The 13,671-nt window shown below is 47.1% G+C and overlaps 1 protein-coding gene across 3 annotated transcripts; it reads right to left on the bottom strand.

Annotated features, from left to right (window-relative positions):
• Positions 1-8,378: 8,378 nt before the first annotated feature.
• On the bottom strand, positions 8,379-13,548 carry PSMB9 (proteasome 20S subunit beta 9). 3 transcript variants are annotated; one of them, XM_080666365.1, is made up of 6 exons: positions 13,405-13,546; positions 11,637-11,704; positions 10,826-10,957; positions 10,157-10,286; positions 9,765-9,906; positions 8,808-8,985 (listed from the first exon to the last, which is right to left on the bottom strand). In XM_080666365.1, exons 1-6 carry the CDS (start codon positions 13,462-13,464, stop codon positions 8,858-8,860), a joined length of 660 nt encoding a protein of 219 aa, XP_080522491.1. In that variant the 5' UTR covers positions 13,465-13,546; the 3' UTR covers positions 8,808-8,857. The 3 variants fall into 3 exon arrangements, with proteins under 3 accessions (XP_080522493.1, XP_080522491.1, XP_080522492.1); XM_080666366.1 differs by having other exon boundaries at positions 8,815-8,985; positions 10,241-10,286; positions 13,405-13,540; XM_080666367.1 differs by lacking the exon at positions 9,765-9,906 and having other exon boundaries at positions 8,379-8,985; positions 13,405-13,548.
• Between the last annotated feature and the right edge of the window lie 123 nt (positions 13,549-13,671).

Consider the following 13,671-nt stretch of genomic DNA (forward strand, 5'->3'; position numbering starts at 1 on the left):
GTCCTGGGATGAGCACTCACAGTTTCCCACCCTCTGGTCGACACAAAGTTTGCCCCTCTTTCTGCCACCCCAATACTTACAGAGGCCATGCTGTGCAAATCTCCTCGGGGCCTGAGGGAGGAAGGAGGGGTTTCCCACGGTGGCACTGCATGGATTAATATCACAGAACACTCCCCAGAAGGCAGCCCCGTTGGGTTTCACTGCAGAGCAGGGGCTCCTTACCCCTGTTTCTCACCGTTTGGCATCATCTAACTCCCTGATGCTTCCAGCCTAATAGGGACAAAGTAATGTGTGAATTGGTCTTCCTGTGATTATTGTTGAACGTGATGATCTCTTCGAGCACTCATTGCCTTTTTGTTTCCTCTTTTGCAAAGTTCATGCCTGTCCTCTGTGTATTTTTCTCTAGGGGCTGCTGCCTTTGTTACTGATTTGCAGTTCACTGTATATTATGGATATTATCCCAGATTGGTTTTAGACCAGGCATCCTCAAACTACGGCCCGCGGGCCACATGCGGCACACCGAGGACATTTAACCGGCCCGCTGGGTGCCGCTGCCTGTCCTGCTTAGCAGCCGACTTGTCCCGGGCCCGCAGTGTGCATAGGAATTTGTTCATTGTTGTTTTTTTTAAACTATAGTCTGGCCCTCCAACGATCTGAGGGACAGTGAACTGGCCCCCTGTTTAAAAAGTTTGAGGACCCCTGTTTTAGACAATGCAAACATCCTCTCCCATCCTGTTATTTGTCTATAAGAGTTGTCCATGGTCTTCATTTAAAAAAAAAGTCTTTAATTTTGATGCACTGAAAGAAGATTTCCTATTATGGTTTTGGGGAATTTATATAAAGAAGTCCTTCCCTGTCCCTGGTCCCAAAGGTAATTTTTATGTTTTATTCTATTACAGATCAAGTTTCCCATTTCTCTTTTGGGGCTTCAACTCACCTGCTATTGTATGTGGCATTAGGTCAGAATCCAGCTTTGCATTTCTTTATACAGTGAGCCATTATTTTATAACTAGAGGCCCAATGCATGAAAATTCATGCAAGAGTAGGCCTTCCTTCCCCCAGCAGCCAGCACTGGCTTTCCTCCGGCACCCGGGACCCGGGCTGGCTTCCTTCTGGCCCTGTCTTTGTCAGGAAGTACATCCAGAATGATGTCCAGAAGACATCTGGTCTAATTAGCATATTACCCTTTTATTATTATAGATAACATCTATTAAAACAATCCAGAATTTCCCCATCAACTTATGGTGCCAATTGTATTGGAATATATATATATACTAGAGGCCCGTTGCAGGAAGATTCCTGCAAGAATAGGGCTTCCTTGGGCCTATTTCTGCAAGAATAGGGCTTCCTGCAGTCGTCTCTGCTGCCCCATCTGCTTCCCTCCCATCTCCACCGCCCTGCCTGCTTCCCTCCCTTCTCCGCTGCCCCGCTTGCTTCTCTGCAGCTTTGCTCCCTCTGCAGCGCTTGGCTTCCTTCTATGCTGTCTTCAATTTTGCTCTGCACCTTGATATGCAAATTAACCGCCATCTTGGTTGGGTTAATTTGCATACTCGCTCCTGATTGGCTGGTGGGCCTGGCTTGTGGGCGTAGCGGAGGCACGGTCAATTTGCATGTTTCTCTTTTATTAGATAGAAGATATATATATATATATACACACACACACACACACACACACATATATATATATATATATATTTAATATATATACTAGTGACCCAGTGCATAAAATCACGCAAGACCCAGACTGGCGGGAAATCGTGCGAGATTTCCCGCCAGTCTGGAAATATATATGGATTTGTCTGTCAGCTCTCTATTTCCAGCCTCACTTTAGATTTCCTTTCCATTGTCAATGTATTATTCTTTTAAAAGAACTATTGGATTTATAGTATGCTTTTTAAATAATCATAGTTCCATAGACTGTCTTAATGTTTCTTAAGACAAGTCTCCCTTTATATTGCTTTTACTTAAAGGTTTGCTTAGCTGTTTGAAGACTTTAGTACTATCATATATCCTTTGAAGTATAGTTATAAATTTCCTTTAAAAGGTCAAATGGGGTTTCAATTGGTATTGCACTCAATTGAAAGATTAATTTGGGGAGCAATTGATATCTTTATGATTATTACGTTATCCAAGAATGCAAAATGAATTTCTATTATTTCAAATTATATTCAGTAACTTTTTTAGAGTTTAAATTTTTTCTTATTAATTCTTTTGTTGTTGTTGTTGTTAATCCTCACCCTAGGACATTTTTTCCCATTGATTTTTAGACTGAGTGGAAGGGAGGGGGAGAGACAGAGAGAGAGAAATATCAATGTGAGAGAGACACATTGATTGGTTGCCTCCAGCATGCGCCCTGGGCCCGGGCGGGGGATCAAGCCTACAACCAAGGTACATGCCCTTGTCTGGAATCAAACCTAGGACTCTTCAGTCCCCAATGCTGCAACCACTGAGTCAAACCATCTAGGGCATTTTCTATGAATCCTTAACTGACTTAGTCAGTAAATACTTTAATAGTTTTCCAGCTATTGTAAATTATTTCTAATTTGTATTGTATTTCTTTTTGGTTATTCTGGTGTAGAGAAATGCTATTGATTTTTGTAAGTTTTTCTTATAGCTAAAAACCGTGGTTAATTTTTTTGTTATTTTGATGGTTTACTGTTTCTGTTGTTTTTTATTTTTAAGTAGATGATCACTCAGTCTTCAAGTAACAATAGTTTTATTCAGTCCTCTTATTTCTCTTTCCTTATGCATTAGGCTGAACTTGGTGCTATGTTTAACTAGTAACTACAGTGAGCATTCTTATCTTGGGTACCTAAGATGTTTCCATTATGTATACTGCTTGTCATAGGTCTTTTGAATAACAACCTTTACCAAGAGAAGAAACTTTTATTTGATTCCCGGTTCCTTAACTGTATTTCACAAATCATAAATGGATATTTAACTTTATAAAATATCTTCATTAATTAATTGAGAAAAGAAGATGATTTTTCTTCTTTAGTGTATGAATATGGTGAATTATAGTAATACTAGTGGCCTGGTGCATGAAATTCGTGTATGGGGGGAGGGGTGGTGTCTCTCAGCCCGGCCTGCACCCTCTCCAATCTGGGACTCCTTGAGGGATGTCCGACTGCCGTTTAAGGCCTGATCCCACAGTCCATTGCAATCCGTGAACTGCTCACCTGCCTGCCGGCCTGCTCACCCCTAACTGTCCCCCCACTGGCCTTCTCGCCCCCAACTGCCCCCGCTTGCCAGCCTGCTTGCCCCCAACTGCTCACCCCCCACCAGCCTGCTTGCTCCCAACTGCCCTCCCCCCCTGCTGGCCTGCTCGCCCCCAACTGCCCCCCTGCCAACTTGATCGCCCCCAACTACCCCCCACCTGCTGGCCTGACCGCTCCCTAATGACCCCCCCTGCTGGCCTGATAGCCCCCAACCGCCCCCCCTGCTGGCCTGCTCGCCCCCAAATACCCCACCCCTGCTGGCCTGATCACCTCCAACTGCCCTCTCCTCCTGGCCTGATCGCCCCTAACCACCTCTGCCTTGGCCCCGCCACCATGGCTTTGTCCTGGAGGACATCCGGAAGGTCTCCTGGAAGGTCTTCCAGTCTAATTAGCATATTACCCTTTTATTAGTATAGATATTTTATTGCATTGAAGTATCCTTGCATTCTAAGGACTTTTCACTTGATCTTGATATATTATTATTATATTTAATACTGTTGAATTCAGTTAATAAATAATTATTTATTCTTCCCATCTATGTTCAAAGTGAAATGGCCTATTGCTCTCCTTGACTTTTCTATACTTTGATTTGGAATTAAGATTGTACTAGCCTGATAACATTAGCTGAGTAGCTTTTGATCTTTTTTCTATCTTCTGATAAAAAACAACAACAACATAAGATAGGAGTTGCATGTTACTTGAATGTTTGATGTATCTCACCTATGAAACCATCTGGGCATTTTTAAAAAGCCTTACCTTAGGACATTTTCATTGATTTTTGTTTTCAGAGAGAGGGGGAGGGAGGGGGAGGGTGGGAAAGAGGGAGGGGAAGAGAGAGAGAGAAATGGACATGAGAGAGAAACATTGATCAGTTGGCTCCCGCACATGCTCCCTATCGGCCTGGAGATTGAGCCGAAACCTAGGTGTCATGTCTGGGAATGGAACCTTTCGGTGTACGGGACGATGCTCCAACCAACTGAGTCACACTGGCCAGGGGTGGGCATTTTTTAAAAAATTTACTTTTATTAGAGGCTTTTGGCAACATTTTCTATTTCTTCAATATTTATTGGCATAGTCAAATTTTGTATTTCTTCTTGCTAATTTTTGTAGCTTAAATTTTTCTAGGAATTTATCTCATAGAGGTTTTCAAATTTATTAGCATATACTTGTTCATAAAACCTTTATGTTTCATATCTCTGTTATAGCTATAGCTATTCCATCCTTTTCATTCTGTATTTTGTTTATTCATTCCTTTCACCCCTTTATTCATGATCAGTCTGGTTCTAAGTCTGAATATCTCCAATATTTTTTTAAGAAGCAGCTTTGAGTTTTGTGAATCTTTACTACATAGTTTTGTTTTCTAGTAAATTGCTTTCTATTCTTATGTTTATAATTTCCTTATTTCTTTAGGTTTGCTCAATTGCTCTTTATTCAGATTTATTAGGAGAATTTTTAGGTTATATATTTTTAACTTTTCTTGTTCTAATAAATGTATTTGAAGCTATATAATTCTTTCTGAGTACTGTTTTAACTGTGTTTAACTAATACTTTGGAATTTACTGGTGTTTTCTCTATGGCATAGTGCATGTTCTATTTCAGTAAATGTTCTGTGACTTGAAAATTTTTTAAATTTTTTATGGCTTTTCATTTCTTAATGAATCTTGTACCTAATTTCATTTCCTTCTTTGCTTTCACTACCCTGTAGCTTAGCCAGTTGGTTCCTATTGACAAATGCGCCCGGTAGACGGGCTTTCTGGGGAAAGCTCTGCCTGGGAGCGGTGCTGGCTTCTGGGGCATAAATGCTTCCGCCATGGCGTGTCCGGCTGCCACTGCTTAACAGCTGCCTTTCAAAATTCCCCATACTTACCATCTGCTCTTGTAGCCAGGTAAGACAGTCCGCTTTTTCTGAACACATTGCGGGCGGATCACGAGAATTCTCGCTTCATATTATACAGTGTTTTACAAAGTATCATACTTTAAAAAGATATTACCGTAGCTTGTAAGACCATGTAATAAATAACTTCAAATGCGATGGGTATTTAATTTTAAAGTGTGCCTTTAACATTTATGTAAAACGTTTTTTGTACTCATTCAATAGAAACTTATCTGGCCACGGGGTAAAGCTAGCAAGAAAACTACTGGTCTGCAATGTGTTAAGATATTCATGTTGTATATTAGTCTTACCCCTGGGCTTCACTTAGTTTTTTAGGTAATTATACTTTTATTAATAGCATTAACTTCTTAATAGCACATTTAGTCCATCGACCCTCCCCCCTGGTGTCTGCATTTTGTGCAGTACCACGCTGACTTCACTGTTCATGGTCCCTTTCACTTCACTTATTTCTACACTTTATTTTCTCTTTGCTCCAATTTCTTCTTCTTTCTTCGTTTTAAATTGTGTCTGTACCTGTGAGCTGCTCTAAGCCCTTTTAGGAATAAGGGGCACAAGGACATAATTGCTGGCCAGTAAAGAAAAGGAGAGCTTTCTCATTTAAGAGGTTAAATCTCTGCTGTGCTGTTTCAGGCGTGCCGCAGGCTGTGAGGCTCAGCCGGCACCAGTGCCAGGAGGCTCATGTCTAGCATGAGAAAGTCCCCCTCTCCGGCTCTCAGTTCCCTTCACTCCCCTGCCCACAGGGTCTCTTTCCTGGATTCCTCTGGCCAGAGCATGGGTGTCTCCTGGCTCTGCTCTGCAGCTCTCACCGAGGCCTGACTTCAGAGCAAAGCCGGGAGAGGAAAGGAAAACCAATGGAGAGCACCGGGGAGGCTGCCTCCAAGTCTTGAGTCCTCTCTCGTTCAGTCCTGTAGTGCTTGCTTTTTGTCTACAACCCAGTTTCTAGTGGCGATCAGCAGGCGAGGTAGGCCTTCAACTATTATTTTAAACTTCAAAATAAATTAAATGTCCTGGCTGGGAAGGACTCCAGCTCTAGTGGACGTAGATCCTCCCCCAAGGACGTAGGGCTGCTTTTAGGGTACTTTGAATTTGTATGTTTAGCCTGAGGTCCAGAAAGCAAAGCAGACAGAAGCTTCCAGATGGGCCTACTAGGGTTTCTGTGAATATAGCTCTTCTCTGCTCACTCCATAGCAAACTGGCATTGAACGTCGAGCTGTGAACCACCGTGGAAGTCACTCAGCACCTTCACTTGGCAGAAGAGGAAAGAGGCTCCCAGCGGGGACGAATTGGTCCTGTCACTCAGGAAGCGCATGGCAAAGGCCGCTCAGGGCCAGAACGTGGTTGTTGAACACAGTTACTCAGGCTTCTGGTAGCAGGTTCCTGAGTGGCAACTAACGGACCTGGCTAGTTATTGTGGAGTTCCAGGAAGAGATGCTACATGAAGCGCGAGGGAATGGAAAGCTTGGAGTAGCGGTAGAGGAAGGGCATATGGCGCAACTTCATCCCAGATTTCAGCGTTTGAACTTGCTGTGATTTTGGTCAAGTGACTACTCTTTCCAAGCCTCCATCTGTCCTTGAACAGAAGTAGTACCGGTACCTACTGTGAACCTGAGAAAAAAGACACCTGCTAAGTAGGGCTCCTGGTGGCTAACTAGACTCCTGAGGATGATGCGAACAAAGAAAAGCAAACAGATGATACCCTGTTTGGGACCAAGAATTCCTCAAAGTTGACCAAGGAACACTATTTGAACTTATTCTGGCTGCAAACTATTTAGACGTCAAAGGTTTGCTTGATGTTACCTGCAAGACTGTTGCCAATATGATCAAGGGGAAAACCCCTGAAGAGATTTGCAAGCCCTTCAATATCGAAAACGACTTTACTGAAGAAGAGGAAGCCCAGGTACGCAGAGGACCAGTGGTGTGAGGGGAAGTGAAAAGTTGTGCCAGGCACTGGAACACTGTAAGGATTGTTCCAAACACTAGTTGCACTGCTCTGTTTATAGTTGTTAATATTAGGCAAACAGTAGACAAATACAGCAGCAAATCAATTGTATTAGCAGAATATTGTCCTCATTGCATATGTGGTTTGGGTACAGATTCCAAACCTATGGCTGAGTTTCTTCCAGTGTGAATAAAAGTATCTTTTTTCTTTGCTCTGAATAAAACCAAATTGTGGGCTCTAAAACACACACACACACACACACACACACACACACACACACACACCCCTCAAAAAGTAATGCCTAGCAGCCATTTCTACACAGGGCCTCTCACACAAACTGCACTTCAGGGAGAAGCCTGCACTGAACTGCCTGCCTGCACTGTGTTTCTGCCATCTGAGCCAGCTCTTATAAAGGAGTTTCTGGGATCTTATTTCAACCAATACGACTGAGGCTTTTCCCATCCAATTGGAGCTCTGCAGCAATGACCAATCAGGAGCGTATCTTTTGGACCAATCAAATTTTGAGGATTTGGAGTCCTCGTTTGCATGGGGACAGACCAATCAGGGACCAGCGGCCAAGACTTCTGTCCATGTAAGCCAGCTCCCCTTTCCACTGAAGACTGAGTTTCCCCAGAGAATTCTGCTGCATAGGGGACCATAGTGGACCAGAGCTGGGGTGGGCTTTGCTGGACTGAGCTTGGATGAGCTGCGCTGCCTCACTGAAGAGGGGCCTGGCCCCAGGGCAGCCTCCCAGTGGTGCTGTATCACAATTGAGTTGTCCCACAGCTGCTGCACCAGTGAGCTGCTTGCACTGAATAAAGTTTCCTTCTTCACCGCACCCCAAATTGGGAATTCCTGTTGGCCTTGAATTGGCGCCAATGACCATTGGTTGACACTATACAGGTGTTTATTTGTTTGGGTTCTAAGAGATAAAATTTATCAGCATTTAGTTAATGCCTGTTTAATAAATATAGCTCCTTTTTTTGTAATTCTTCGAAATTCACAAGTGCCCCCTTTGAAATGCTGTGTTTTGTGTTTGTTTGTTTTTTAACTTAAGCATTCATCATGTATTGACCTTTAGAGTAAATGAACGCATTATGAAAGAATTCTTTTACAGGTGAATTTGCTGGTGCTCTTAGCAAACTCTCATGTGTGCCACTGTCTTATCTCCCTCTCAGTCTTAGCCAGCGATTTTCAACCTTTTTCACCTCATGGCACACATAAACTACTAAAATCCCGAGGCACACCAAGAAGTATATATTACATTTTTTCCAATCTGACAAAAAATAGGTATAATTTGATTCATTCACACTGGGCGGCTATTATTGTGTTGGCTGCTGTCATTTTTTTATTTGACAATCTAAAGGAAATGAGGTCAATGCCCCGGACTAAATAGTCAGGTATTGCGTGTTTTAAAGGTTCTTGTGGCACACCGTTGTGCCACCTCACACCTGCTGAAAATCGCTGGTCTTTCCCCTAAAGGGATGAGTCCCAACTCCTCAACTTCCACCCTCATCCCTGGGGCGTCAGAATGAATTTTGTATCTAACATTTAAAAATCACCCAGGACATGATGACCTGTCATGTGTAGGGCTCTTTCTGGTATAGCCCCGCCCTTCTCCTCCTGGGAAAGATGTTTTAGATCTTGGGGCTAAAGAATGAAAAGGGGACGCTGACTCCCAGGAGGGAAGAGGGGAGGAGCCCCTCCCCTAAGCTTCACCTCTCTCAGCACCCCTTTCCAGTGGACCATGCCGGGTCTGATTTCAGAACGTTTATTACAAAATAAGGAGGGATGTGTGAGGAAGATTCACTCGTCATAGAATTTCGGCAGCTCATTGCCCAAGATCACTCGATGGTCCACGCCGGCAGCTGTAATGGTGACCAGGTAGATGACACCCCCACTAGAGCCGTCTCTGTTCATGGCCAGAGTGATAGCTGCAGAGGGTTCAAGTGGGAGAGAGGGAGAGAGAAAGGATTACCTTCAAAAATCATTTCCTTTCCTTCCATCCATAAGCCTACTGCCACCTTCCAACTCCAGGCCCATCTCCTAGAGAGGCGGAGTTAGCGGTGTGCTAATAACAATCTTAAAAATAAAAAAATAAACACGCTCTTTACATGGAACACCTCCTAATGTCCATGGTCTTACTACTCCTACCAAGATTCGTGTCCAGTTGTAAATAGCTTAACAGCAGCTACCAAATCCTTGAATATTTACCAATTGGCTCTCTTGAGCTAGCCGAGCCGGCTCCAGCTCACCACTGGTTCTTACGCGCCACGTTTCTCAGTTTGCTCTTCTCAGAACAGTCCTGGTTCAAGCCTTTTGTCCTGAAGTCCCATCTAGTTCAGCATTTGTCCTGCCCCCTTTCACTCTCAAAAGTGTCCCAGTTTGGATATTAAATTAAATGGTCACCCACGTCCTCTGATTCCTGTTCCCCTAGTCCCGTGGTCGGCAAACTCATTAGTCAACAGAGCCAAATATCAACAGTACAACGACTGAAATTTCTTTTGAAAGCCAAATTTTTTAAACTTAAACTTCTTCTAACGCCACTTCTTCAAAATAGACTCGCCCAGGCCGTGGTATTTTGTGGAAGAGCCACACTCAAGGGGCCAAAGAGCCACATGTGGCTCGCGAGCCGCAGTTTGCTGACCACGGCCCTAGGCTCCACCCTTCCCCTGTAAGAAGCCCTCCCGGCGCCTTGCCCTTGGCTAATTACCCTCCGTGGTGAAGCGCCTGCACTCCTCAGGGGACATGCCGCGCTTATACGCTGCGTCCACATAACCGTAGATGTAGGTGCTGCCAGAGCCACCAATGGCAAAGGGCTGTCGAGTCAGCATTCCTCCCAGGGTTCCATACACCTGGGGGGGGGGGGGGCGGGGCACCCTCAAGTCAGACCAAAGAAGCATCAATTCTGTTCTTGCCGCCGGACAAGCAGTGGCCTCCAGGCTCTGCAGTGAAGGCCCGGCATCTCCGATCCCTGTTGGAGGAGACTGCCCTGTGCTTTCAGGCAGTGTCTTGGAAACTCACTGCTAGAAGGACATGACCACCAGCTTCCTCTCGAGGGGACTGGGGGACCCCAAGGGAGGGAGTGCATTGGGAGAGACCCACCTGGCCCCCTTCACGTTGGTCCCAGCCAGCTACCATGAGGTGAGCAGACAGTTCCTCCCGATATTTGTAGCTAATATTTCTCACCACGTTTGCAGCAGCCAGAACGAGGGGAGGTTCTTCCAGTTCCATCCTGAAGGAAACGTTAGGAAGGGGGTCAGTAGAATCTCCTGAAGTTCCACCCTCGCGTGCCATCACCACCATCCCTGCCAAGTGCCTCCTGAAACCCAGAGCTGCCATAGGGCAAACTCCCCTCCCCTCCTGGTGTGCAGGAACGTGAGCCTCACACCTCCATGGCCCCTCCTTTGCTCTCACCTGCCACTCCCCGGTGATACAACCTGCCTTGTGGGTGAAAGCAGATAAGCCTCACTTCTGCCCAATGACCTTGGCTCCCCATAGGGTGACCCGATCCACGGGCCACCTCATCATTTTCTTCCTCAGTATTTACATTAGGATAGTGACTTACAGTTCTCAAACTGCCTTCACGGCTATAGTTTGATTCTCAAAATAACCCTACAGGCGTGGAAACCAGCATGGAGGGACCCAGGCCGGGTGAAAGCTAATAAAAGCAGCAGTTCTAACCGGAACCTCCTGTTTTCCACGGTAGTGCTCCTAGAGCAGGGCACTGCACGGGAGTTTGGGGGTTGAAGTGTGAGGACCCCAAAGTCATACCCATGGAGCTCCAGCTGGTAGGCAGCCATGTCGGCCATGGCCTGGGCATCGGCAGCCGAACCGGAGAGAGCGCAGTAGATGCGCTGGTGTAAGGGGGACAGCTTGTCAAACACCCGGTTCACCACAGCCTCCCTGCAGGGAAGGAGGCAGCAGTCAGCAGTGTCAGAGTGGCAGGAATTTTTGAGGTTAGTCATCCTGTTTCTCAAATTCATTTGACAAGAGAACAGCTACAGACTGCATGAAATTTAATGCTTGGATTAAAGCAGGAGGCAAGAATAATCTCAACTAGATGAAACACTGCAAGTAATCAAAATCAGACTTATTTCAGGCTTAGATTTTATAATAAAATAAAAATAGTAAGCTAAGAATGATGATACTTTTATAAACTTTTCTTTGCTATTAACCATCTTGAGGAAGTTATGTGTTCTGTGGAACATAAAATAATGTGGATCTAATCCCATATGTTCATTTTGCATCTGAGGAAACTGGCCAGGAGGGAGAAAGACAAAATTAGTTCAACACGTGATAGGTGAGAAACCAAGATACCTGTTTTTCAGACCCATCTTTTCGATCTCCAATCTCTATCCCTACCCCCTTCTCAGACCCTGCTCCTTCCAGGGACAGGCTGGAGCATTCAGGCCCCATGAATTCAGAGACCCAAGTACCCACCCAATATCTTATAGCGACCTTTCTGAGAGGCTAACTCCATTTCTCCAAAGCTCAGTTCACCAGGCTCTTCATGAATGGGTAAGAAACGTGTATTTGGGGCCATTCGCTTCCTTCCAAAGCATATACCTTCACTGGTACTTACCCTGCGGACACTCGGGAGTCAGAACCCACCACCACGCCCCCATCAAACTCTACCGCCATGATGGTTGTCTGCAGAGAGAGGAGGGAATATCAGAGCAAGAGGAGCCTTGATCCCCTCTTGTCAGCCATGAGGAAACATTCCCAGAGAGGGAGGGGACTGGCTCAGGGTCACTCAGAAATTCAGGCCAGAGCCCACTCCATCCTTCCATTGTGTCTCCTGGCTGCAAGGGGATGCCACAGCCTGGCCGTGGGACAGCACAGGCGGTACAGGTACCACAGCAGAAGCCCCAACCTTCTGTGTGGGGTTCTTTTCACTGTGAAGAGAGACGTGGGGGCGAAGTTCATAGAGGCAGAAGTTTGGCTCAAGTGAATTGCTGTCTCCATCACATGTGCTTGAGTGTGAGGTGTGAGAGACTTGACAGAGCAAGCGACCATGATCTTGGGAAACAAGCTCAGGTCTTTTGGGGCCAGAATTCTCCACTCAAAACCTCCTTAATCAGAAGCGAGCTCTTACACGGGGAAACATGGGGGGCGGGGGTGGTCAGCAGGGCCACGTTTCAAGGAAGGAGGAAAGCAGCAAGGAGCACGAGGTGGATGAGAAAAGATTTCATTTAGGGATTTCTGAGCAAGAGGTACAGAGGCATTTCAGGAGTCAGGGGGAGAGATCTGCACTGAGAGAGGATCTGATTGGAGCGTGGGAGCTGACTTTTCCAGCTCAAGAAAAGAAACGAAGGAAGAGTGAAGGAGTGGACACGTGTAGAAAGCTACACATTTTGTACTTCTGTTGAGTTTGAAAAAGCCTTAAAGGTCCCTGGTTCAAATGAGAAACTGAGTCATAGAACAGGCGAGTGACCTGTCCAAGGTCACATAGTGAGTGGCAGACCCGGGACTGAAACCCAGGCCCAGCTGCCAGCCCTGTTTGGCTTCTACTTCCTACTTTCTGGCTGGTCTGGCAGCGAGGGGAGATTTTCTAACCTAGAAGTGGTCTCACGGCTCTTTCTCACCGCGCTGGCCTGGGGACCTGCCCTGGCTGGTTCCCCCAGGAAGACAGGGCCAGGGCCCAGGGGCAGCCACCCCTTCAGGGTTACTCCTCCGAAGCAGCGTGCCCCCAGCCGCGAGTGGTGGAGCAGTCTGGGATCAGAAGCCAGCCAGTCTTGGGCTGCCACCCCCTGCCCCCGGGCAAAGTCCCCCAGCACGTGCGAGGGAGTGGGCGCGGAGGGGAGCTGCGCAGCCCCGGGCCAAGCAGGAGCCCTCCTGGGGAAGGCTGGGGAGGGGCCCCGGAGACCCCGGGACCTCCCTATCAGGCCTGGGACCGTGATTGCCCAGGTGCCAGCCCACCAGAGTCTGAGTGATGAGTTGGCCCTTCTCAATCGGTGCATATTCCCCTCGCCCAAATGCTGCTGTTTCACCCAGGGCACGTTTCCCTAACCCGCTGCACCTTCTCCAACCCCTTCCCTTGATTTAACCAGCCCCCCACCCCCCAGTCCAGAGTGAAAGCGAAAGCGCTTTAGAGCAGCTTCCCCTTGACGCTTCCCAAGAGCCAAAGCACCCCCTTCTCCACCAGCTTCGCGGGGGCAGTCCCTCCACGGGCCCCTATGATGCCCTTCGGAATAGAAACGCTGCGTGTTCATTGCGGGGATTGGGGCACTGGGGACTACGCGCTGCCTTCCCTCCCTCATTGGTCTCCGCTTCACTCCTTGGTGCTTCCAAAGTTCCCCAGACGCCCCCCCGACGCCCCTTCTGCTAACCCTCAAGCCCAGACGCATTACCCCAGTGTGGACTTCTCCGGCCCGGAGTAGGTCCCCGGTAGGTGGTCCGGCCCGCAGCATCACTGCTCTGCGCTGCTCGCCTCCTGGGGCACGGAATCCGGACTTAGGACCGCGCGCAGCGCGCAGCCGGCAGCCCAGCCCCTTCGCCACGCCCGCCAGGGGGCGCCCGTGTCCACTCCGCGAGGCTGCGCACCCTGGCGCTAACCTGCGTGGGGCAGATCTGCCCGGAGACAGGTGACCAAAGAGCCTGCCCTGAGCCAGGGGCAG

Source organism: Plecotus auritus (genome assembly GCF_963455305.1).
Source record: "Plecotus auritus genome assembly, chromosome: 4".
In the NCBI taxonomy this organism is placed as follows: domain Eukaryota; kingdom Metazoa; phylum Chordata; class Mammalia; order Chiroptera; family Vespertilionidae; genus Plecotus; species Plecotus auritus.